Source organism: Colletes gigas, unplaced genomic scaffold (assembly GCF_013123115.1).
Source record: "Colletes gigas isolate AHSC1104 unplaced genomic scaffold, ASM1312311v1 Colletes_gigas_Sc00027, whole genome shotgun sequence".
NCBI classification, from domain to species: Eukaryota; Metazoa; Arthropoda; class Insecta; order Hymenoptera; family Colletidae; genus Colletes; species Colletes gigas.
Window position 1 is genome coordinate 1,599,365 of NW_025106656.1, and position 27,989 is coordinate 1,627,353.

The following is a 27,989-nucleotide window of genomic DNA, read 5'->3' on the forward strand; positions in this document are numbered from 1 at the left end:
CATTAGAATGCAATATTCAGCAGAATGTCATGTCAATCTCTAGATTTGCCCTTTCAAATGTAATTAAAATCTTTGGCATCAGTTATAGACTCTCCTTGTTAAATAGAATCCTAGTAACTTAATAAGATGAAATATTTTTCTAGAAAAGAGAACGTGATTTTTTTTTATTGTGTGATTTCAAATGTAATTAAAAGAATGATAAATCAGTTTCTGTTTATTTAATCGAAGTAAGTATAACGCTGAACTTTTATTAAAGAATTAACAAAAAGTTCTATACATGGAAAATTTACTTTATTTCTCTCTCGAACGTTGGTAAGCCGTCTATCGATTCTCCCCACGCACACATTTCCTCTTCAGTCATCGATTGCACTTTTTGCACCTGCCATTTTTTTGCAGAGTAATGGGAGCCTCATCTCAAACCACTAGCTCGAGGGTGGATTAAAACAGGCTATCCTAACCTGCGAAGCCACCCTCACCCTCTTCGTCTCGATGAATCTTCCATATTCATTATTTTTCAAAAATTCTTAAAGTGTCTCCTGCAAGAAAAAAATACAGAAAGATATACTCGAAAAGTCGAAGTGTGTGACGAAGAAAGAACAGCGTTGCCGCCAGTAAGAAAGAGAAAGAGGGAGAGGGATAGAAATAGAAGAAGGTGAAAGTAAAAGAGAGACGGCTAGAGGGTGGGTGGTGGGGGGCTCTTAGGTTAAGAGTGAGGGAGACAGAGGAGGTCGAAGGGAGTCGAGCGAGGAGAATGACGGATAGCCAGCAGCAGTTTTGCTTGCGTTGGAACAACTTTCAAGCTAATATCACCAGCCAATTCGAGGCCCTCAGGAATGACGAGGACTTTGTTGATGTCACCTTCGCCTGCGATGGTAGGCGTCTCCAGGCGCACAAGGTTGTCCTCTCCGCGTGCAGCCCTTACTTCAAGGAGTTGTTCAAGGTTAGAAAACCTTCCCCGCCTTGCTTCTCTCTTCAGTGCTAGTTGCCTGATATTCCCCCTCCCCTCTCTTCTCCGCAGCCATTCTTACATTCTTTGAGAATCATGCTTTGGTTTAGATGCAGATGAAATTGCAGTATTTACTCAAAATTCTCATGCAATTGCGAATGTATGTGTGACTTCATGTATATGTATGTGTAATATTCTCTGAAGCCTCATATATGTTGTGCATTAAGGATACTTGCTGTACCACTTTACTTGTTTATTTATCTATACTTATTCATAGTTTAAGTTCACTTCAAACTCGTGAATTGTTATAGATTTCAATTGCAAAGTATCTTCAACATATTACCTTTATATAAGCTATAGAAATTCAATAACTATAGCACAAAATTATGAAATACAAAATATTCAAACTAGGTAATGAAGTAATCCTTCAGTTGTATACAATGTATACTTCTGGACTATATAAATGTATTTGAAATAATTATGGGGTATCCTTTTTTCTTGAAATAAAGTTTTTAATCAAAGAAACAAAAACAATCATCAAAAAGACAAATCTAGGCTTAGCAAGAATCATTGCAGTATTAATATTACTTTCTTTAAACAATTTTGGTACAATTTTTGCTTTGTATTTGAATTGTATTTTACTTGAATTAGTGTTTAATTTTTTTTATACAATTAATTATTTTGTAACTGTTTTCTTGCCAACAAACAATAAGTTGTATGCATTGCACTAACATTAATAAATTTCCTAATAAAACAGTTAAGTTTACTAAGACTAAACTTTTAATTTCCTAGGCTGTTGAAAAATGCATTGATCATAATTGAAACAGAGCCACATTTTATAGTTTTAAAATTATCTACCATAAATGTTTTGTTAGCTCATCCCCAAACTTATTGTCTAGTGGTTACTGTTAAAAAGGTTTATCTACATAATTGTTAATTTTGAGTTGATCGAAGTACTTTTATTAGTATCATATTCATTGATCTTCATTTGTGTGGATTTTTAGATGATTGTGTATGTTTAAAATATTTCTTTTTATTATATTTTGAATAAGATTTTTATTATTATTTTATTATAATTGTTTATTCAATTCTATAAAATTTGTGTTATTACTATTAATAAATTTCATAATAATGTATACAATTTTAATTATAAAGTAAAATTAAGTTGAAAAAGTTTTGCTATTAAAATAAATATTAAATTTAAATATTATGAGACTAGTTTGTCTCTATACATTGAGTGTTCCTGAAATATGGAGATCAAACTTTAGGAGAGTATTCTACTCATAGTGATAAAGAATGTCATACAATCATAGTTTTATAAAGGCTTTATAATACCAGGTAACAATCCTTTGAAGTTTTATATTATAAATATTTCCTTTAATATAACAGTTTGAAAGATTGTAACTCAGTGTTAAAACATTTGTGAAACTAAATTCCTAGTTTAAGAATTTCTTGTACATAGAAATAATGGAATGTTTCATTTTTACTTGTATTAGAAAGATGTGTTAATTACATAAAATATATTGCATAAATGTATGCTCATAGACGAATCCATGCAAGCATCCAATAATATTTATGCGTGATGTGGAGTTTGAACATCTACAGTCACTTTTGGAGTTCATGTATGCTGGAGAGGTAAACATATCTCAAGCAGAATTGCCTACATTTCTACGTACTGCTGAGTCTCTGCAAATCCGTGGACTTACCGACTCTCAAAATATTCAGCACAACAACGAAAAGGTTTGTATTTGAAAATTAATTAAAATACAAAAATTCTTTTAATTTAATTGAATATTCGTCCCATTTGTATTTGCAAATGTTTCATCAATATGATTTTTAATGGTTTATTTCAGCATTTGAAAAGAAGTAACATATATGCATCAAATGGTCATGGGCTGATCTCACCAAGTTTGGAGGAGGACCACAGTAAAACATCACCAGCCTCGAGTCCTCCACCACTGAAAAGGCTGTGCAAACGAAGTGATTCGCCACAAATATCTAGTCCTGTACCAGCTGCGGTGGCCTGTACAACTGGACCACCATGCACACGGCCATTAATCGAGCCACAAGTTCAGCTCGACTGTTACAAAGATCTCGATAATGTTGAGGTTAGTTTCCCCTTTTGTAGTTTTATAATTTTGTATAAAATATTCTGTATTTTTGGTATGACAGATAGAGAATTTATATTGTTGTTAAAAATTAATTAACAAAAATTGAAGATATAACTTTCATTTATAGAAAGAAAATTATGATATTTTGTATGCTTTAGCCAAAAATAGAATTACCAGAGTATGGAAGCGACGATGACTGTTCTCCAAAGCAGGAGGTTAACACACTGCCAAGTGGTTTCCTTAGTCTTGATGGTGGCATGGAAGTTTTGCCATCATATCCACCTTCTTACCAAGGTAATTGTTTAATGTTTAACTATTTTATGTATTAAAATCATTTCCACAATTCTAAGTCATTCTTTAAACAAACTGTTAAAAGAAATGTTTCTTGATACAAATAATTTTCAACTTGAAGGGAGTATTTATTTTTTTTCGTATCAAAAAAGATAATACTTTCGATTGTTTTTCTTTTTTCTTTCAAGAATTTACAAAGTATTTTAATTTATAATTATAAAAAGAATTAATGTAATCATCCATTTGGTCGGAAATAAATAATTCAAAATTAGTTTTAAATAGCACAGACTTCAATCATTAAAAGACACGGGATACAACAAAATGGCGGCGTATAACGCGAAGAATATTGATTTTTCAAAACATTTTTTTAACTTCAATCTATCATTATAAAAAACTATGAAAAATATTTTTATATTTCTAGTTCGAGCTGTGAAATAATGTTTTTTGAACATCTGTATAAAATGTTAACACAATTAGTTAATTACTTTATTAGCTATTATATATTATAATATATTGAAATTATAACATAGCAAATAAATCGATGTATGGTGTTTCTTATTTCTAATTTGAAGTCGTTTTCTACTTGTGCACAGCTTACTTTATGTTTCGAAAGATTTTTTTGACCCGAAAAAAAATACTTCCTTAAACAAGAAAAATAATGTCATTAACAAAGAAGTAGCAGGTACATTTCTGATAAAATGATCTCTAATTATAAATTATTCTTTTAGGAGGAGGAGGAGGAGGAGGAGGGGCAGGCGGAGGAGGCGGTGGCGGGGGTGGTGGACCATTAGAAGGTGGACTGCCAGGGCCATCTCATACTAGCAATACGGAGCTAAATCAAGAGCAACAAGGTAAGTGGTCACCCATCCCAACCCTAATTCTTTGGTAGTTGCGAGCACCATTACAAACAGCAACAACCTAGCCGATCATGTCGGAGAGAATTTTTTGGATGCGAGTAGAAACATGGAAGGAGAAGGGGAGCCTCGGTTTGAAATGGTAAGCTCGTGTAGCTCGGTAGCTCTTGCTAGGCGGTAGGAGAGAAAAAGAGTGAGCGAGAGAGAGAGCGAGAGAGAGCGAGAGACATTTGACACTCGGAGGCGATCTTTTGATGATTTTATCCAGGCGGAGTGCAGTTTGCAGCTGTTGTGTGAGAAAGTCAGCTGCGTGTACATACTCGGGCTCTTCCTGTCCATTTGTTTGCCAGAGTTGGAGGCGAGGTTGTAAAGTTCTAATTTGTTAAATAATAATTATAGAGAATGTTTAGCACAAATTGGGTTCTTTTACGGTTCACTTTTGAAGTAAATATGATTTATTTACTTTCTTAAAGTTATGTTAATTAAATAGCCCCACGAATCCAAAAGATGAAAGTAGTTTAGGAAGAGAGAGGAAATGAAAATCGATTTTTTTAAATTTAGACAAATAAATCCCTCCGTCTGGTAAACCTGCCTGTCCGTTGCTTCCACGTTTTCCGTTTTTGTCCGTTCGAAGCTACGCCAATTGGAAATTAAACAGTTTTAATTTTTTAATTTCCACATCAAGAAATGTTTTTCAAATTATATTAACTTATATTAAGTTTTTAGAACGTTAGTATTTTATCTAATTGGCGTTGTTTTTTCTGTGTCCATGTATATCTCACGGTAGAACACCCTAATTTGACATGTTTAGCAAAGCAATTGTTTGATGCTAAATTTCATTGTAAGCTTTTTGGTTGAGGTCCATGTTTTATTACAGTGTTGTAATTAAAAAAATTAATACCCTTGGCTTTACTAATCGTATCATACCATGTTATAAGGTAGATATATGAAGTATTTAATAATAGAAACTTAAACTTCAGAGAATCGAACTACTTTTAATTTTGATATCTTGGTATGAATCTGTACTATTTAAAAATGATATTTTTTAAATACTTGGTTAGAGCATAATGTGTATATTACTTTTTAATTTTAATTATGGGATTTTAATTAACTCAGTAGAATAGAAACTATTTAAATTTGAATTTTTAAGTATTATTATATTACCATTTACTATAATTTATAAAGAATAAAGGGAAAGCAAAAGTTATATTAAGAAAGTATTATCTATTTGTGATCATTAGTTGTTATTATAACTTAACGTACAATAATCATAATAACTATAAAAGATTTTAGATAATTAGATTGTAAGTCTCAAGCGGAAATTTATAAATGCAAAAGGGTGTTATTGTCGAGAAATAATTGTAGAATAATTACGGAGAATAAGCGCGAACTCTCACGCCTCATGTACCCAATAACAACACGCTTACCATTTGTCTCCGATGTGTGTGCGTTGGTGATGCGCGATATCGTGGTGCGCAAAATGTGTAGCAATGGGATCAACCAATACTATTTGTTGAATCTTAAATAATCTGTTGCATTGAAAAATTAAAATGCTGAGAAAATTATGTAATGATTTTTAAAACAAATTTAGTATTAGACTGATTAGATTTAAACAACTTCTTAGATTGACATTATGAAGAAGTTCTTTAAATTATCATGAACTGAATTTGAATAATAATATATGAAATTTTATGGAGCATTAACACATATTAAAAATAGAATTGGTAATGTTAAGTATTTCAAAAGTAATTTTCATACAATGATATATTGTATAATAATAAAATGTAATAAATAATGATTTTTATCGATTGAAAGTGAACGAAGTAAATGAAAATAGATTTTAAATGTTACTAACTTGTTTAACACGAGTAATTTAATTAAGATTTAAGAGTGATCTCATTGCTAAGCTAGATAAAGCGTACAACAATCGTGCAGCTAGGGTTTCTCAGCTGGTTGTTGCTGTCCGGTGGTGGTTGGCAAATCGGAGACACCATCCATAAATCCATTCAGTAAAAGAAAAGAAAGAAAAAAAAGATTAACTCCCTTCTCCGTGCTGCCTCTACCGGGTTAGAGCAAGTTGTGTGTGTGTTGCAGCTGACCTACGCAAACTGCACTCGCTGGACCCACGCCCCTGTCCTGTCTGCAACCGCATGTACAGTAACTTGTCGAACCTGCGTCAGCACATGCGCCTGATCCACAACCCTCAGAGTGTCACATGCCCCCTTTGTAACAAGCCATTCAAGACCAAGCTCTACCTGAAGCGCCACCTGGTCAGCTTTCATGAGCTCAGCGTCACAGACAGGCATCGTCAAGAAGAAATCTACCAACAGCAGCAGCCAAAAGCTCAACAGCAAACAGGAGCACATCTACAAATTCAGACACAACAAACAGATAATGTCAAATCCTTCCCTGTGCCCAGAGTCCCAACGGAGGAGGGTACAGCTGCAGTGAGTCTGGAAAACAAATCAAGAGCATTCCAAGATGGTGCTTACGAGGTCAATCAGACCAGTGTCGAATCAAAGCACTTCCAGAGCAGTGTGATGCAGTTCGATGCAACATACCACTAATGCGCCTTAGTTTTTTCGGCCCATTTGTGATAGTATTTTGGTTGAGTAGGATTAATACCAGCAATTTCTGGCAGACGTAAACTGCAAATGGAGTTGAACACGATCTTTTAACAAAAGACCAAGATGCAGTAAAAAGATTTAAGAGTTGGTGCTGCAATGGAAATTATTAAGAATTTAATAGAATTCTTAGTACAAAAACAAAGTTTGGCTTCTATTAACTACGCGTAAATATGTTCTTTATATCCTATATTATTTTTGCGAAATTAAAAGTTTAATTTCATGGACGTTTTCATGAATGTAAAGTTGCAATATTTATATTCTTTTATTTAAAATAAGAGTATGATATAAGACTTTCTCACTTGCAACAGCAAGTGACTAATATACAGTTATGTTTTTAAAGTAACTTTTAGTAAAAAAAAAATCAATAGAAATGCAATTACAGTCTTATATAATTTCATTTATATTCTTACAATTTTTAAAGTAATCGTGTTTTAATTTTATTGAAAGATCCTTGCAGCACTTTGCTCAAAAGAATAATCTTTTTGCAGCATCTTACAGTAACTGATAAAATGAAAGTCCTTGAAGGACAACTCGCAAAAGGTGCCGTGCCTATTCGTCGTCATAAGGAGAAGCGAGAGATATTCCTTAAACAAAATATGAAAGAAACTACAAACAATTGCCGCAAGTGGAGCAGCCATCCCATCTCGTAATGATTATTCCGCGAGCCAGGATAACTTGTTGTTTTATTTGATGCTATACAGTGTTATATAAACTACAGATATTTACAACGATATTATATTCTTACAGAGGATTATATTTACTTTATTGATTACGTCACACGACTGGGTGACACGCACAGAAACTCCCAGGATGACGTACGAACATATTATAATATATTTTTCACCACGTAGCAGTTTAACGGTGCGATAGACAGCCAACCGATTTTACAGCTCAAGCAGATTTACAGAGGATTTATTATTGACAGTTATCGATGGGAAACCACCGTGATACAACATATTGAAATTAATATATTATAAGAGGCTCGTGTCCGAGGTGGCTTTTCTTATGAACTCTTTTACAATGCTCTAATGTGATATTACAGAGCTCAATTAATAATTTTTTCTCAACACCAGTACATTAAACATAGTTAAATTTTCTTTTCTTTGATGAATTTTAATTTTTTTTTTTTTTCGCAATCTATTTACATTTTTACTATTTTGTATTACATTGTTTTTTTTCTCGTTTCCGCTGTTACAATATTAATTTCGCAATAACAAAATGGTTTTTGTTACTAGTTTCCAAAATATTTTTATTTTATTTTTTTCTGAAAAAAGAACTGATTATAAACAGTATTACTATTATTTTAATTTGTTTAGTTTTATTTTCGGTAATATCAAGACACGGATAAAAGATTATTAATGTGTCTACATTTGAGATAAAGAGTATTATTTTATAAATATAATTTATTAAGTATTGTAACGATGTTGGATACATTATTTTCTTCCAAATTCTAACGGTTCTATCTAAAACAGATTTAATTATTTTTAATTAAATGGAAGTCTTCATTACTTTTCCATTGTTTTATTGTTATTTCTTTTTTTTTAAATTTTCTTGGTTTTTGAGAATATTTTTTATACGTACAGAATAGTGATATTTTAAGGTACTGGTTAACATTGGATACACATGTAGCAAAGGTGGCTACGTCCTGCAGGTCGCATCAGTTTTTATACGCGGATTAAACAACTTTGTTTACCAGTATCCTAAAAGTCTTACGAATACAATCAATGATTGTGCAACGTAAATTAGTATTTATTTCCGACAAAAATTTTTGAAGCAATTTACATATATTTCTTTGACAGTACAAAGAGAAAAGATAGAGCCATCTCGGACATTGCCGAACTCCATAGCCATAGTACCACACAGTACAACTCAGGATCTTTTATATTATATTTTACAGATGACAATAGTTCTGTGAGCGCGATGGGCTCGATAAATTTTTCGCGATATACAGAGTCTAGAATTTTCAATAATTTAACATGCATTCAAATACTTAGTATGACAGACACAGATTATTGTTTCAATTATTACTGAAATTTTCGTCCCTTCCACATCTGTAAATTGATCGAATATTTATTTATACGTTAGAGTTATTCTTTCCGCTCGTAATTCATGGCGTAACGATTTAATAATTTTTTGCACGGTATAGAATTAAATGAATCATTTTCGTACGATTGTAAATAGACGATGCCGTTGTTTAATTAGTTTTTAAATTATTGAAAACTTCCGTATAGACTTCGTATCCGAGGAAAATCGAAATGTTTTTCGAATCGATCGCGCCCTTCATACAGACTCCTTACCTCACGATTTACAATCAAATCACAGATGCAGCTATATATTATTATAATAAGTATATTTACATACCGTTTTACAACAGTGCCGGAGTCGCAACGACTGCGACTAATCAAATTTAAAAGAAAAAGCTACACGCATTGATCACGAAAGAGATGGGAAAACAGACTAATTCCAATTTTTTCGTCTCGTACGTGAATAGGTTTTTGTTTCATCGTTACGTAGTTTTTCCGAGGATTTTTCTATTCTTTTTTTCAATACGTGAAACAGAGAGCTTCGTGCCCAGCGCATAGTTTTTACTGAATCTAACAAGGAGACATTGTCAAAGTAATGTCTGAGTTCTCTATGAGATATTTATCTATGAATACACAGACTGTATGGAGACCGATCTTGCAGATTTTCACTATCATGTACTCTTGTCCCTGGAAAAAAATAGGAATCAACTAAAAAAACTTTTTAAACTGCACTTTGAACTTTCTGTCACAGAAAAAGATGCGAAAAGCATTATCAGATTTTAATAAACAAGTTTTTAAATAATTAACATTCTTTTATAAACAAATAATTAACTTTGCTAATTTTTAACAAACTTTTTAAGTAATACTTTACAAACTTATAAACTCTGAAGAAATATTTTATTTTGTTAATTTTCAAAACATTTATGCACTTATAATCTGTAAATTTTTCAAAATTTGACAACGATAATTATAAAGTAAATTTTATTTATGCATTTCTGAAAATGCTTCCCGCGTTAACAACTTTTATATTTTTTCTTTGATAGGAAGTTAAGAGGTGCTGTTAATAAAAAAAGAAAATGATGGATCTACCGTGTTTAATAAGTTTTTCTCAGGAACGATGGGTTATGTGAGAGAAGAAAGCCAATAGAGTTAGTCTTTGTGTAGTATGTACTTTCACTGATAAACGCCTCATAAAAAATTGAGACATTAATTTAACAACGTCTTGTTGTAAGATTAGAATATAAATGTTGCATATCATGTTATTAAGATTGTTGTACAGACAGCTTGTTGCAAACCTCGGTCTAAGAATCTTCTCTCGATTTCAGTTTGCAATTTTAATTTTCGTTTATATTTTCTCTGTCTTAATTTCTTTAAGATCGTTATTAATTTACAAATATCAGTGATTATAGAAACCAATATTCTGTTTCTATTTTGTTTGCGAACGAAGTAAATTGATGAGAGGAGAATCTGGTTAGGGATCAAGTTTCAGTGTATGAATTTTTATTTTTAAATATAATTAATTTTCTTCGAATCTCTCAATACAACTCCTAAAAAATATTCTAATCTTTCGTTAAAAATCGGAGAAAAATTAGAATTTTCTTTCTTTTGGTAGAATTGTGTAAATACATGGGAATGCTCTTAGTTACATTACATAATTGTTAATTTTAGATAACATTAATTGATTAATAGTAATGTAAATTGCTATTGAAGTAATTAATGCGTCTTTAATAAAAAAAAGAAAAAGAAGCAGGAAATATTGACTTCAAAAGAGGCAATTCTAGCTAGCTCGACCTTAACATAACATTTTCTAAGCGAATATTTTACATTTGTGTATTTCAAGAACGAAAAAAGAAGTTCGTTTTGATTGTACATCAAGTATTTCTGTTTTAATTTTAGCCGTAACATAAATGTAATTATTTCCAAAAACAGTAGAGAATATTGGACAATCTCTTCAATTCTAATTATTTTGATATATGTTGCAATAAAAAATTACTTCGAGTGGGTCGAGGTTATCGCAGTTGCCTCCTCTAAAGTTAACATTTATCAGAAAATAACATATTTGTTTAAAATCTGAACCTTATTGTTCAGACGTTGCCAACTAGTTTAATGTTCCCGATTTTTTTTTTTTTTTAATTTTTAATTTTTTTTAATAACAATGTGATCGATCGAGTGGAATCTTAGACCGACATTCATATACATATACATATATCTCACTCACACATAACTAGAATCAAACAGCGAACCGCAAATGTAGAAAAATAAAATAGGTCAGAACAAATTGAACGCAAAATTAGCAATTCAAAACAGGAAAAAATCGAAGCAAAACAAATAATCACAGGGAAATCATTTTTCTAACTTGCAATATTTCGCTGGGCATTAAAAGTGATATATACCGATCAGCCGATTAGTTGATTGATTGATTGATTGATACATTTAAACATAAAATACAGTTTTTCCATTTTCCAGTTGAAACCGCCGAATAATTAACTGACTAACAAGAGTAAAAGATGAAAATTCACTGTCCAGAAAACGTCTAAGTCAGAGAAAAAGCACCTTTTCGCAGAATGTTTAATGTCCTTTTACTTTTGTTTCTGTTCTCTTTAACTGATAGGCGATTTGAAAATTGGAAAGTTGAAACGCTTCTCCGAGTTTAAACAGCAAACTTGGAAAACGGGGAATTTCAAGATCAAAAAATGGTAATTAGTAATTAAGACCGGAGACTAGATTAAACGGTCGTGCAACTTGTACTAAATAGTGATTTCGAAGTTGGAAAATTGCGGAAGCGGAAATTACGAAGATTTGAGTAAAGCGATTTGAAAACTTTCGAGAATAAGTTTCGACCTTAAGAAGCTTAGTAAAAGAATTTTTCGGATTGGAATGCTTCTCTGAAGAAGATTTCAATTCGAAAGCCATAAACTTTCTAAATTTTCAATTCAACTATCTTTTCTTTAACCAGTCAGAGAAATGAAAGAATAATAACAAACATTCGACGAGTAGCTACGGATATTAACATTCCCATTTTTCATCAGTCGATTCATTCTAATTGTTATTTATTCAGCATATATGCCATAACAATTCAAATTATCTATAAGATGCATTTGAATGAATATTTCGACAAAATTTTAAATTCCATATTGTTTTCTTTTTTTTTTTTGAAGGGAAGCGCATTTGTTTATTTCTTGTATATATTGTACATTACAGCGATTCGTGTACTCGATAGCTAGTAATTAATTATAGAATTAGAATTAGTGGTAATCGAAAGAGGAGGTTGGTTTCTCGTTCGGAACATTTTAGTTTTTTCATTTTGAAGAAATGGAAGCTAGATTTTATTATTACCCATAAGAATGAAATCTAGTCAGATTAAAGTTTTGCAAAACACTTTAATAAGTCTCAAGAACTTTTAAGAACTTTTACAGGGTGGCAAAAAAAAAAGAAAAAAAGAAAGGAATATGCAGTACATAAGTTGCATTATTATTTTTTACGAAAATGTAATTTACTACATTTATGTTTATAAATTTATAAATTTTTACCAACGAATACTTTTCTGAACATTGAAAATGAGCGATAGTGGTGTTCAGGGTATCCGCAAAAAATTTTCTGTGCGGGAAAAAAAGACATTTATAATTCGTAAGCTAGGTATACGTTAATTTCAATCTTGAGTTGTTGAGAAACTGTATGTAGGAAGGGAAATAGTTTTAATATTTTTCAGAATACGTGATATTAAACGAAAGGATATAAATATAATAGACAAAAACAAGTTTCGCAAGTGAAAAACAAGTATATTTTCAATATATACTTCACTGAAATTGCGACCGAAAAATTCGCAATTCACATCAACAATTTTAAGCTCATATTTGGTTCTCTCTTTCTCTCTCTCTCTCTCTCTCTCTCTCTCTCTCTCTCTCTCTCTCTCTTTCTCTCTCTCTTTCTCACTCTTTTGCTCGGCCTTTTTCTTCTAACATCAATGTCTAACATCATTTTTGTGTCTAAGGAATTTTCTACTCGTTAGGGTACACAAATGACCAGTATTTCACTATATTTTTTAATAGTGATTTTTATAACTGTAAAGATATAGTGCGTGGGACAAATGTCGTGATCTTGTAAAAACTGTAGGGCGTCGAGTTGGTAGTGTGGGTACAGTGTGTCACGGTTCATGATTGGTCCGATGGAATCGTTTTTGGGCGTCAAAACTTTATGGGCTTGAACACCCCCGCGCAGACACATGTTTAGGGGTAGTAAGCAGGATACAGAGCAGAAAAGATGACGAGCGGAAGGAATGCTGATACGATTTACCGTGTCTCCACACACGCACATTTTCAACTTACAGCTACTTCTGTATCAGTGTATGCCACAAAAAAAAAACGAAGTGTTACATTCTTGTTCCTGTGTCGTTTCGTTAATCATCTTTTCGGCCCTGCACAGTATTATCGCCGTTTAATTCTTCGAGAGAATAGTTCTCCTTAAAAAAAGACAAAGTTCCATGACAAAACAAGTAAAAATGTGACTCGTATCCAACAAGGGTGTCGTTTGACTTAAGTATACGTAGCAACATTTGTTCCATAAACTATACAGTAATCGATAGTGCAATCTCTCGAGTGTAAGCGTAGTTAGTTCATCAGTATTAAAAATCCATAGGGGTATATGCAATTTTCGTGTAATTTTCTGCTATCTCATACTTCTTGTTAGACTTATACGCGAGGTGTATCGATGCAGCGTTTTATACAAATTAAACATTCTTTCTCATCGTTCACAGCTTAAACGCGAATACGAACCATTGGTTAGCATTTAATTTAAAACAATCGATGGGTGACGTTTTCATTGCGAATGTGATGTTTTATCAGTTATATTTTATACGTAAAATTTGCGCTTCAATTCTGTGCAATTTTTATAATAGCTTTACACGACCGAAAAAATTAAATACTAAATAATTAAAGCCTTAAAGTATAACTTACCAGTGTCTATTAATTGTTTAAGCGATCCATCAGCAATTAGATATTAATCGTATACTTAAAGGTATCAGTACACTAATGTCCCGTTAATTAATACGATAACAATTATCAATTGGATCATTGTGGCATAATTCTCGTGATACATTCCACTTTAGAATTTTTTTAAATAAATCCAAAAGTATTGTTAATTAAGTTTCTTCGACGACTAATAACTTTCAATTAAATTGACATTTCTTATTTATATCACATTATTTCTACGAAGGCAATGAATTGTTTTAATTATCTGCAATCAGTGCTACGTTGATAACGACATTATTTACGTTAAAAAGTTAACTCTACTTATTTATCAAGTGATATGTATCAGGTATCCTATCTAACTTTCTCAGCTGATACGTTTCATTTACTTTTAGTATTTTCTAAGAAGAAAGATTTTCTTGATATACTGAAAGTGGAGGAAACATTTCTGGTGATAAAGTTAGGTCATACATGCATATACAGGGTGTTCAATGTAACCGAATCCAAACACGTGTGCCTTTTTGTCAGGATCAATACTTCGTGGCAGTATAAATCAAAGTTCTTTTTCCATTTTGCAATCCGTGGTTTTGTTGTCGAGATACAATCAGCTTAAATTTTTATTTCCTCGCGAACATTATCGATACCCGTTTCTCACGTGTATGATATAAGTACAGAAGTAACACACAGAAAACTTTAACTGCTGATACCAGTAACAATGCCTCAGATTGTAAAATAGCGAAGAACTTTTCGATTCCTTTTCTTACGAGGAATGGATCTTGAAAATAGGTATCACAAGCTCTTCAACACCCTGTATGCGTGCATCTAAGTCCCATTTTTAAAATCTCAAGAAAGCGTTTGTTTGAATAACGTATAACTTTGGTGATAATCGAAAGATTACGGTGGGCCACCTGTGATTACTAATTTCAATAGAAATTATTATTGTCGGTATTAATAGTCAAAACTTGCCACTAATATTAAGAAACTTCGTTTAAAAAATTATTCGCCTTGTTATGATTTCGACACGTTTTGCAAGTAATTTAGAGGTACACTTGTAAATATTGTTTCTTTTTCGATTATAATTCATTTTGACGAATTATTGGCTTGCGTATCGTTTAAGAAATTAATATGAACTACTTTACTATAAAGTAAGCACTGCTAGTAAGATATTTATCTATTAATATTTATCTAAAAATAACGTAAATTATCGAGCTGTAAATTATAGCTTTCTGCGTTATATAAGACCCCGATCGTTAATTTCAGTGAGAAATAATTCACCGAACGAGAATCCAAGGTGATAAAATGCAGTACTTTTTGCAAATCTATTTTGGGAAATCCTTTTTTTGCAAACAAACGAACGTTCGAAAATTAAAATTAAAACTAGAATTCCAACTTGGCGATTATCCGCGAAAAATATCGTTGGGCAACGGTTTGTCAAATTTTTTATACAAGTTTGTAGAGATAAAGTTTTGCAAAAAATGGATACCATTATTCTTCAGTATTTTTCGCAAAGTATTCAAAACATTAAGCTCCAAACTTTTTGATAGCCAATTGAGTAAATTAAAGAAAATCCGCGCTATAAAGCAGAATGAAAGCAATAGAAAAGACACTGTTTTAGACATTTTTGCAACAATTTGGGATTATTGCATTTACAAGGTTCTGAAATGTCTTACAAAAAATTGATAGACCCCGATACACTTTTAAAATAATCGTGGATATCGAAATTAAAAAATCTTTACCATAAATAGAGACGTTACTGTGCTTCAGAATTTGTTGCAAAAGCTTACACGTAGAAAATTAGCATTCATGACATTCCGATGGAACAAAAAAATCTACTTAAAAATGTTTACACAAAAATTATTTCAAATGTTATGGTTGCAGTTATCGAGAAACATTGGTCTCTAAATGTTTTAGAACAGGAGCTAAAAAGAAAAAGTACAATTTTCGTGAAAGTAAAGAATTATGAACTTAAAAACTTCGTTAAGGAGACGATATGATGTGTCAGGCTTTCTGCAAAGAAATAAATTAATATGTTTTTCCAAAATTTTTGCAAAATTTACCAGCTTTGTAGCCAGACATATTATTTTTGCTGACAATTGAGAACATTGCAACTTAGAATTTTAGCAGAGGAATTTGAAAAAAAAACTAAAGTTACAATGTTTCTTGCAAACAAATAGCTGAAGAACACTGAACATTCAGTTTCAAGCGTATTATAGCAAATATCGTACCTAAAGGTCTTTGCATCGGATTACAAATAGTAGGTTCAAAAATTTTTATAGAAAAATCATAAGAATTAGATTATAGAATTTTTACCGAGAGCTCTGAGGTAATCCAGACTTCTAGGTTTTTTGCAAGGTAAACAAGCATTTAAAAATTAACGATATTCAGCTCAAATACGTGAAGAAAACATTCACTCAATGATTTCTGCGAATAATTTTGTAGGATTTTTTCAAAGTTTCAGCCGCAAAGATCGAAAATAAAAAAAACGATTGTGAAACATATTGTAGGAAGTCTTTGTACAAGAATTAGTTAGGGAAATATTTTTGAAAAGTGAAAATTCGAAGTCTGCGACACTATGAGGACTTTTTTTGCAAAAAATCTACGAAGTTAATTTTCCTGTAGTTGCGCAAAATAAGAATGTCCATACATAAGGCGCTCAAATTTGTATTAAAAGTATTTCTAAAATTTCTACGAGGAACGAATAACATTAACAAGAGAAAAGAAGGAATCGGAATCGAAATTTTCGACATATTTTCTCAAAAGTTTGCATGTACATGTGTAAAAGGGAAAATACCAAGTGTATTTCCTTCGAATTTTCTCGCCTCTGACGTAGAAATTTTTCTTGCTTTAATCTATGTAAATTTATTTAGTAGGACATATTATTGTATACTGTCTCAAATGCATAGCATACACACATACACACACACACAATAATAATAATAATAATAATACTAATAATAATTTATAATTATTCACACGAACGACTGAATAACCGCTTTTTCTGTTTTTGTTTTTGTTATGTGAATGCATACTAATGTTTACGATAAGAAATGAGAATAAGATTTTGTACTTACGATTATAAGAATTTCTGGGCAGATAATTGCAATTTTACTTTTTGGAAAAAAAATCATTTTTACAATTATTTTTACAACAGTACTAGTTACTCTAATTGCAGTTAAATTTTATTTGTAAGGTGCAAAACGGGTGGGTTTATGTTTATATGAAAAGTAGGACATTAATTATAAGTTTCATTATAAACGGAAACATGGAATTTGAAAGAATTTTTTATATCAGGAAATATTTGAATATGTATAGACGAAAAATTGTATAATTAATATACGCAATTATCTGTGCAGGCTGAAATTCGTAATGAAAACGAAGTAGAGAACATTGTAAACCTTTTGCAGTCTTCTATATTGTTTTAAACCGATTTGTGTAAAATTTCTGCGTAGAAATTTCTACTTCTTGAACAACCAAAAACATTCTATGAAATATCGGTAGGCGAAAGTTTCTATATTTCACAGAATTATAAATAATAAGTAATTAAACAGTGACCATAACGAAATTATAAAACAAAAATTAAAAAACGGAAGTATACGAAATATCACTGAATTCATTTTAAGTCATTCATTTAATTTATTTGCTGTAAATATTAGTTTTATTTTTACAGAAGTTAAAATTAAATATCAGGACTGCAAATTGGTTAGAAAGTTTTTTGACAGAGTACCTTTTCCGATCGCTTATTGAATTGCTTAGCTGATTTATTAATCGTTCTATTGATTGATTTGTTGATTAAGCAAACCTATTACCGTAATACTTAATCGAGGACCTCGATAACAAACGGTTATTTAATCAAATACTATTTACACCGAATAAACTTAAATCGTTTGCGAATGTCCATTCACGATAACGAAATGTTTAAATCTTTTGTCTTATTTTAAGTTCCTATTTTTTTTTTCAATTTTTCGATCTACCGTTTAAGATAAAAATTGTAAAACTAAACGACCGTGTTTCTTTATTCGATTTGTGATGTTTTTAAATATATATCTTGTTCGTAACACTCGAACAGGTTATACATACGTGCAAAATGACTCTAAACATCGAAGTAAAAATTGAAAACTTTTGATCGATGGTAAAATTGTTGCTAAATTTTCACACTTGGCCATTTTATAGTAATACGAATATATGTTGGATGATTTATTTCCTTTATAATAATTGTTTTCATTATTGTTTTATAGCAAGATTATTGGAAAAAAAGTTTTGGCATTGAACATTTTTTAATGTCAAAATCGTCACTGACTCTAGTTTCGAATAGTTTTCTGATACTTTTATCAGAATTTTCTTTACTTGTCAAAGAATATCTTTAATGTAGTAAAATGGTATAATAATTTTTTTCTCACGATCATATTATTTTATTGTATTTCGCGATATTATAAACTTCCGTGAAATCACAGTATGTACTTTGAAATTTAAATTAAAAAGAACAGAAGTCGTACTTTAGCGGATTTCGCTGCAGGGATGGACGAGCAATTCGCGAATTAGTTCCAAATGAATTTTTATCAATCGATGTGGTTATTTTTCATGTATAAACGAACAACGTAAATTGCCGAAACTGAAGTTTCGAATTTAATTTATTGCGAGAATGTACGGAAAATTAAATTAATTACCGTTTTCTCTCAAATCGAATAGGAAAACGCTTTGAAAATCAAGTACTCGTAATTGGTTCTTATTAAAAAGAATAATTACTTGTGTGTAAAGCGTTATTCGACGATTAATTAATTAAAAGGCAGGCTATTTAGTTGGGAGACTAAAGTAGCGTTAATAACCTTATCGGTTAAGTGTCTGTGTAAGTCTGATACTGAGTTTCTTTTCCGTTCCAATTTTTTACCAGTTCGAGCTCCTTTTTGAAATATACATATAAACCAGACTTAGAGAAACACTTTTCTTGACGAAATAAAGCCTGTTTCGAGAAATTAACAATAGGTATTTAATATAAGTAACTACCGAGATTAGAACGTTGATACGATTTACACACGCTGATACGTGTTTCTTTACAACAGTTTCTACTGTTTTTTTCAATCTGTGTATCCGTGTCAATGTTTTAATCTACGTTAATTGTATGCGACCTTTTACTTGTCAGCGCGAAGATATCAGTGAATAAAAATATTCAGATTTGTACATCAACCTCGATATTCTTATTTCATGTTTCATATTTTTATCAATTTTTCATACAAGTAATTAGAAAATCGTACAACATGCAATCCAGACATTCTGTCGTACGTTTCACACGAATAAGTTCTTCTCTTTTCACCTGCATTTTTCAGTTTCATCATACCACAAAATTACTATATTAATTTACAAATTTACAACTTACAACATACAAAATTACTATACTAATTATTTCGCGGATGTTAAATAATGGAATGCAATGTCAAAGCTTGTTTCGTATCAGACAAAAATGGCCGTCCAATTGTTCGACTCCAAGTAAAATTCGTACACCGTATTTTTTAATTACAGGAAAATCATTTTCCACTCTTGACCTCTTCGTCTTTCTTTCGATCTCAAGAACGAGAAATTTCTGTTTAATTAATCTTTTGAAGCTCTCACCTTCTTGGAATTAAGAATCTTTTCAGCCAATTGTATTTGAAAAGGTTTCGTGACTTTGTATTAAGAGTCGGGGGAAAGTTTTGTGTCGAGGCTGAATGAGTAAATGTAATCAGTGATATATTTGTAACATTAATTTAAATTAGCTACTTTTAAATTTGAATAAGATTTTCAACTTCTACTCTATGCCCAAAAATAAGCAAAATTCTGCAAAGTAGGACACCTCTGTTCTCTCATTTTCGAGTTCTAAGTGGACCCTTCGTATTCTCTGGAGCAGATCAATTCAACTAATAGCTCACTCGAGCATGCTTTTCAGGGCAAAGAGCAGAAAACTTGTGGAAGGGATCTAAACCATGCCTTCGAGAGTAACATCACCATAGTGGGGAGTGTCTCTGAGTGAGGAACCATAAACCCCTTAATGCTAGCACCATGTTTTGCCAAGGTGTATAAGATACATTCAAAAACTGATGGAGTTTCACTGTTTCTAGAAGGGTTTCCAAGTTTCTTAACATATTTGTAAAACTACTGATACATTATATGTGTTACACAATTAGAAAAATTATTTATTTGAAGCCAAGACTTATTATGCCACAAATCTACAGTAGAGTATAACCAGAGGGTTCTTCCAAAAACAATAATAGGTCAATCGATGTCTCCAGGGTCAGGAACAAGACGCAGTGTAGTTTTTGATAAGTGCTTCGCCAATGATCAATTAGTAAAAAAGTTATTAGATGTTCACGATGTCACTAGCACGGGAACAGCGCGTAAAAGTAAGGGAGAAATTTCAAATTAATTTGTTACGGCCAAAGGAAGGGAACAATAACCATAGTTAAATGTAACTAATGTTATTCATGAAAATAGAATATATAAGAAGAAAGTGCGAATGTGTGACATGAAGAGTATGAAAATATTTGTTTAGGTCGAAGGGTACGTCGCGGCAGGCCGCGACTTGGAACGAAGGGTGGAAAACATGGGTCCCCATCTGTGCAGGGTAACTCACCGTCAAGGAGCGAATGGCTACCCTTAGATATGAGGACTACACCTCCTGCTGCAATGCCTGCTTTCCGTGGATTCGAGGAATCCTCTTCAGATGGCGTGGTAAATTTCTTTTATTACATCCTTCCATCTCTGACACCCCATCCTGCCCAATTTTGCGGGGCATAAGAAAATATCGAACTCAAAGAATGATCGATTCGACGCGAAATGACCCGTAAGTTTATGGAAGTACAATTAAGTTCAAAGATTTTATTTAATTTGTTGAACTATGGTATCGATCAGGTATCGCCTACGTCCCTCGCAGATTGTCATTCAGTGTACAGCTCGTGACATCTGGAAAGGAAAGTCTATATTAGTATGGAAGATTGATCTTGTCGTTTTCTTTATTCTTTCAGAATGTTCTGTACTTGCATTTTATATTTTCGTTTCTTTTGCTCGCGTTAAACCGTAAACATCTTTTAAACATTTTTTACAAACTCGTGTTGTTATTTGTAGGTACACTTGGGAGAAGGAATAGCAGTTTGCGAGGAACAACTGAGGGCTGTGAAATGGAGCGATTACAGGAAATTGACACGTGGTCTAGCAGCAATTCTGTTCAGCCCCACCGAGCTGGCCACCTGCTCGGTTACAGGACAACGATGGAGCCGTGCTGGAACTGCTACCGAAAGACCAGTGAAACCTGCGTTAGATAAAGCCAAAGTACAGGCCATCATATGTAAGTATCTTTCATTATTTCTACTTCTGTTTATTTTTCAATCCCTCGGCTGTCTTGAGTAAACTTAACACGACGTTGTAATAAAGAAAGAGGTTTGGCGGTGTAAGATCAGGTGAACGAGAACGCCACACAATAAACCCATCGTGTCCTGTCTACCTGTCGTTAAAGGGCGTAGTCGAACGAGCATGGCGAATGTATCCCTAAACTAAATTGAATTTATGATACGTCAGTCGATAAGGGCTTTCAAAGAAAACCCTTCCTGCACAGCTTCAGCCTCCTACCCTTATTGTTAGGCTAGACGTAATTTATTTTGGATCGATTTCTTTTGGGCTACCTGGTGAAAAATTTGAGATATTCTAGTGAATCAGATACGTATCTGAGAATTTTTTTTTTTATTCAAAGGGTATAGCCGAATAAGGGAGTCAAATGTGCTCTTGAACCACATTTGACAAACGATGGATCCATCGATAGAGCATCAGAAAAAAAGATTCTGTGCCAAATTTCAACCCTCTATCTTGTTCGGAAGGGTAGTTATTGGGAAAATTCGGATTAGCCAATTTGTGCCTATTTCCCCTATTTAATCGAGTATGAAAATTATGAAAAAAATCTGGTGCATTGTGCTTATTGAGATACGTGTTTGAGAATTTTTTCTGATTTTTCGATTCCAAATTCTAGATGTGAAAAATTAAAAACGTAGGATCGTTTTTTTATTTTATTAATTATATATTTTTTCAATTTTCAACTATACAGGGTGTTCGGCCACCTCTAGCAAAAATTTTAATGAGCGACAGTAGAGGCCAAAATAAGACGAAAATCAAGAATACTAATTTGTTGATGGAAGCTTCGTTAAAAAGTTATTAACAATTAAATTCAAAAATTTCAAATCGTTCTGGAAAAATTATTTTCGGTTGCGGGGGTCAACTACAATCATTTTTGGTGAGTACACATACCTCCGAAATCCTATCTACTTTCGAGAAAAAAAATCGAGTAGGTGCTGAAATTTTTCAGCGAAAAAAAATTTTTCAAATCGTTCTAAAAAAATTATTTTCGGTTGCGGGGATCAATTACAATCATTTTTTATCATTACACATACCTCCGAAATTGTACGCACTTTCGAGAAAAAAATTCCTTACTGAAAATCCAATTAAGTGCCTAAATTTTTTAACGGAGAAAAAAAATTGCAAATCGTTGTGGAAAAATTATTTTCGGTTGCGGGGGTCAATTACAATCAGTTTTTGTCATTAGACATACCCACGAAATCGTACGCACTTTCGAGAAAAAAAATAGAGAAGGTGTGAAATTATTCGAGAAAATTAAAAAATTGCAAATCGTTGTGGAAAAATTATTTTCGGTTGTAGGGTTCAATTACGGTCATTTTTGGTAAATAGACATACCCCCGAAATCTTGCGCATTTTCGAGAAATAAATTCAGTAAGGGCGGCACTTTAAACGTTAATAACTTTTTAACGAAGCTTCCATCAACAAATTGGTATTCTTGATTTTCGTCTTATTTTGGCCTCTACTATCGCTCATTAAAATTTTTGCTAGAGGTGGCCGAACACCCTGTATAACAATGAAAATCTATTTAAAATATTTAAAAATATTTTCACCTAAAATGTACACAAAAACAATTATGGAGTAGTTTCTATTCCATCGTTTCTCTAAGTTGCTTTTTCACGCGAAAAACGCCGAAAATAACGGTTTTTGATTTTTGCTACTACGGCGCACCCGGCCAAAAAATCTGGAAAAATTCAGGGACATAACCAATGATAATATCCATTTACAGTAATTATATAAATCTAGTGTCTCGAAAGCTTCAATGCGAAAACGGTACTTTTCTGTGTTTTTTTGCGTTTTTAATTTTTCGTAAAATCGGAAACAATTTTCGAACACGTATCTCAATAACCACAATGCACCAAAATTTTTTCATAATTTTTGTACTCGTTTAAATAGAGGGAATAGGCATTAATTCGCTAATCCGGATTTTCCCTATAACTACCTTTCCGAATGTTTTTTTCTGATGCTCTATCGATGGATCCATCGTATGTCTTTGGTTCAAGGGCACATTTTACCCCCTTATTCGGCTATACCCTTTATATTTACAAAATTAAGAACAGGATTAATAATTTCTTTCACTGCATCTGCACTAATATCATCGTAGTAATTTTAGCGGCTAGGCAATCACTGTGTCTGTACGTTTATGGTATCGTTGACCACTTCGATGCAGTGGTACGCTTATGGTCGTCGAGGACTTAAGGAACCGTCGAAGAAGCATGGCCCGATAAATACGTTATCGATGATACCACGACGAACGTTTTAGCCATCGATACGGAGACGCCATTTATATTCAGTGCGGATTTTCAAAGGACCAATAATGTAAATTGTGTCTATTAACGTCGGCAATGTTGGCAAATGCTGGCTCCTTGGAATATAAAATCACGGATAGGAAGGAATCGTATCGATCATTTCGTGAGCAGGCCCTCGACAAGCCAGCCAGTTGACTATCCTTGCATTGCATTAGTTGAATGAAGTCTGGAACCGAATTACACAGATCTCTTCCTCGCTTTAATGACGTTCCTTAAGTTGCGTGTCCTCGCGACATTAAGTCATGACTATTATTTCCGTAACAGCGAATGCAAACCATTCTTATCGTCACAATTGAAAGTCGCATTCGTTGACTACCTTTCTTTCACAAAAACATTATACAACATTGTTACTCGGATTCGTACCATTCTGTTTGCTTTCTAACGCGGTATTGGCAATTTGTAGTGCAGCAAACACTGAAATCTCAAAAAAATATAACTCGCACTGCCAGGATAAAAAATGCTCTACGCTATAATAATAACATCCCTTCGAAACAAACAACTAGTTCCATAGGCATTTCCACGTATAGTCGTATTGAATTCTCATGGATTTCGCGGAACAATCGATTCGATAAGGTTAAACAAAACATGGGATAGGAATGCAAAATACGCGTATCAAGAAACATGGTAAACACAGGATATCCAAGAATAAAGCCGTGAAAACTCTCAGCGGTGTCTAAACATTTACTTGGATCAAAAATAGGTAGCACAAGAATTGGAATTCCAGTTTATAAAGTCCTATCTTTCCTCTCAGCAAACTTTGCTCGTCTCCAATCGTTAAAGCTTCTCCTTATTGTATGAGTATTTGGTGGAAAATAAACAAATAAGTTTGGTTTTATACCATCTTAAAATGGGCAATAAAAAAGATGAGCACAGTAATCAAAAACTTCGTTTGAATCTAAAAAATACCGATTTACGAATATTGGTAGTTTTGTTTTTTCATTTATACAGGAAAAAATTTTAATGGGAGATTCTAGAAGCCAAAATAAGACGAAAATCAAGAATACAAATTTGTTCATTGAGGCTTCGTTAAAAAGTTATTAACGTTCAAAGTTACGTCTGTAGAACGGCAATTTGTCCACCTTCATGAATTTTTTTCTCGAAATCGTGTAGGAATTCGGGGGTATGCGTGTTCACCAAAAATGATTGCAATTGACCCCCGCAGCTAAAAATAATTTTTTTAGAACGATTTGAAATTTTTTTTTCTCGCCGAAAAATTTAGGCACTACCCCCTGTTGATTTTTCTTAAAAATTCGTTTTTGATTTTTAGTAATTTTGTTCGACGTTCTATAGAAAAGTTGTCTAATACTTTTTTGTAGGTACTCATGTGCTCTACTTCAGAAAAAAGTTTCATTGAAATATATTCACTCTTGTAGGAGTTATGGCTGTTTGAAAGTTGGACCATTTTTATGGGGGTTTTCTCACTTTACGGAGTCACGGAACAACTTTTTCAATATTGTTAGGATTTTTACATATTCGTCACTAAAATACGCGTTATTTGCATTTTGAAACTTTAAAATCCTTCAATCCGTTCAGAAGTTATGATGTTTTAAAGATACACAAGAAATGTTGGTGTGACATTTCTGGCCAGAAATTATATTTCCGGTAAGGAATTTTTTTCTCGAAAATGGTTAGGATTTTGAGGGTATGCCTATTGACCAAAAATGGTTGTAATTAATCCCTGCAATCGAAAATAATTTTTTTAGAACGATTTGAAATTTTTTAATAATTTTTTAACGAAGCCTCAATTAAGAAATTGATTGACATCCTGTATAATTATAGTTACTGCTTAATTTTTTCTCTGAAAAAGTCCATCTATAAACTTTTGTGGACTCCAGAAATATTTGAAATATGGTATACGTACGAAAACGATAAACGAAATGCATTTTGTATTGTAATTTTACAGCTTACGTAACATCGAGATTTCCCACTGTCGACGTGAGCAGCGTGAAACAAGTGTTGGCTTACAAGTGCAAGGAGAACTCGACGGCACTTAAGATGAAGTCTATTAGATACATTTGGTGAGTCCACTTCTGTTTCTAATTATATATTTATCAATAGTTAGATAATATGTTGCTATCGATTTGTTTTCGTAAATCTCTATACGTCCATACGTTCATTGATAATTTGATACGGTTCATTTGAAGTAGAATGTCACAAACATAAAACGAAAAACGTGAAAGAGATACGAGGAGATCTTAAATTTTTAAAAACCCCTACAAAATATAGGGGTAACTTGTGAAGTTGACGAGCATCGTACGATACAAGATTCCGGGTCTCGATCCCGGGAGAATTGCAAAAATATAAAAAAATTGGCTAGATTCGGGAAGGAAGACCCACGAGAAGAAGTCTTTACAATTAAATATATTTGGGCGTCCTGGAAAGTCACTTAGGTCACTTTCTTGCGTGATTTAAAAAGATGAGAATGCTGGTCGTTCTGAGTTATAACTCCCTAGTGGTGGTTTCGCTGGGGAATGGAGAGATGTTCGAGATCTATGGATCTAGAAGTTACAAGACTACACGCTCAAACACTCTCAGCGTCAGTGTACAATAGACGGTTATAGAAAATGGTAGAGTAACGATCCTTACCCGCGGTTTTGTGCCATATCATTTGACTTGTTAGTTTCTTCTTGTATCTTTTAACGGGTTTGAAGACAACTACGTATATTTCGTTCAGTCTAGACAGTGACAGTCGTTTGAAAAGTGACGTTAAAGGGGAGAAATAGAAATAGAGATAGGTTTTCTGATCGAACGAGGATTCTTTAGCCGCATGTTTGCTTTGAAGGAGAAAAATATTTGGAGGAGTTGATCTCTGTTCGCAGCGAGAGACAGGAAACAGAAAGATCACCGAGAGCAAATCCGGAGGATAAGTGAGAGGAAGTAGGGGTGCGTTGAACGTGCAACTTCGGACATTTGAAGAACTTCGGAGCGTTCATTTGACTGTAAGGACTCCTTGGAACGAAACCTTCCTGCTTCACCCTATCTCGACCGTCGACGCATTGATCTTACTTTCTTCGATTAAGTTGATCCATGGCTTAATCTGGCCCATGATTTATGGGTATTTGATAATACCTAGTAGGCGAAGTTACTTGAAGGATTCAGCTGGTAAACTCCAAAAACATGACCCGGGGCCGTTGGCAAATTTAATTATTTTGAGGATCGATTACCCTTTCATTGAGATGACGTCGAAGCTAATTTTAGGATCAAAGTATTTATAAGGTTAATTCGTTAATTACGTTAAGCTTCGAAATCACACTAGCACGTGCACGAGAAGGTGCAGCAATTATTGCCAACTAAATGTCATTGAAACAACGGTGGGTGGTTGTATGCTTAAGTGCTCTTGAGATACAATGGTTACCTTTACTTTTTAAATCGAATAACACGTGTTTCTATTCCTGTTGTAATACGGATTCCCTTGGACCGTGGTGTTTTTGTTTCTATAGCGTTTTAACTATTTTCTATAGTTTCGGAGATATTTAGGTAGCAGTAGTTGCCTGGACCAGCCTGTATTTCCTCCTCGAGATTCGAGCAGGTACATAAACTACTTATTGCTTTTGGGACGAAGTTATAAACCTTGATTAACCGATGAAATTATCTTTTGTACGATCAGTAATCGTTCGTTTAATCTAAATCGGTTTAAAAAAAAACACACACACAATCGTGTAGGTCGTTCGACGTGAATTCGGGTGAACAAGTGACCAAAAATTTTGGGAGTATTAAATTGGTTCGTTAAATTTGAATTGAAACAGAATTTAAATCGATCTAAACGTAGAACAAACGTAATTATGCCGAATATAAACTATAGGGAAATAACATAATTTCGAAAAGCTATGTATAAATGGTATCTAATTCGAAAGCAAAAAAAATTACAACGAGCAAGAGAAAATGAATGCTCTTCGAGTAAACATCCGCGAGACGGATTGAATCGAATTATTTCAAGATTTGCGAAAATCGTGAAAAACGTTAATAATAAAATGTGAGCAGATGTAGCGCTAGCAACCCCTTAGAAAGACATCGGACGAGGCAATTAGGATATCGAAACAAATTGAATTTATGCCTGATTAATTCCTAATTATCTTTATTTCTAAGGAGAACTAATACAATCCATGTTTTCTTTTTCTAATAATGCGACGTTCACGTCTGCATAACTTTTAAAATAATTTTACTAGTTCGTTGCTTATTTATCGTCGCAACAACGGCGATCGTATTAGAAATTAAATAACGAAAGAAGAAAAACAAAAGCAAAGCTACCGGGATACAAGGGTAGTCAATTTCGTATAGATAAACGCCTAAGGTTTAAACAAATAAATAGACAAATGAACCGAAGAATTAATGAAATGAAGAAAAATATAAATATAAATAAATAAATGAATTTATATATGTATACGTATATGTATGTGTATATACATATACAGGTACATATGCATAGATATAATTATATTGAACTATTATTAACGAAAATAGTTGAGAAGTTATATATTATTTGTTGGGAGAGCAT

The 27,989-nt window shown here is 32.8% G+C and overlaps 1 protein-coding gene across 1 annotated transcript; it reads left to right on the forward strand.

Moving 5' to 3' along the window:
• The first annotated feature begins 534 nt into the window (after nucleotides 1-534).
• Nucleotides 535-27,887, forward strand: LOC122401761. Its single transcript, XM_043404109.1, has 9 exons — nucleotides 535-940; nucleotides 2,492-2,686; nucleotides 2,800-3,054; nucleotides 3,216-3,351; nucleotides 4,083-4,199; nucleotides 20,338-20,516; nucleotides 20,910-21,129; nucleotides 25,398-25,512; nucleotides 26,314-27,887. Exons 1-9 carry the CDS (start codon nucleotides 752-754, stop codon nucleotides 26,363-26,365), a joined length of 1,458 nt encoding a protein of 485 aa, XP_043260044.1. The 5' UTR covers nucleotides 535-751; the 3' UTR covers nucleotides 26,366-27,887.
• Nucleotides 27,888-27,989: the final 102 nt, after the last annotated feature.

What these genes read in the sequence shown, in the direction of transcription:
- LOC122401761 (XM_043404109.1), top strand. Translation starts at nt 752, where the DNA reads ATGACGGATAGCCAGCAGCAGTTTTGCTTGCGTTGGAACAACTTTCAA. An exon ending in GCTAAATCAAGAGCAACAAG is followed by an intron (nt 4,200 to 20,337) that starts GTAAGTGGTCAC and finishes ATATTTGTTTAG; the next exon opens with GTCGAAGGGTACGTCGCGGC. An exon ending in CAAAGTACAGGCCATCATAT is followed by an intron (nt 21,130 to 25,397) that starts GTAAGTATCTTT and finishes GTAATTTTACAG; the next exon opens with CTTACGTAACATCGAGATTT.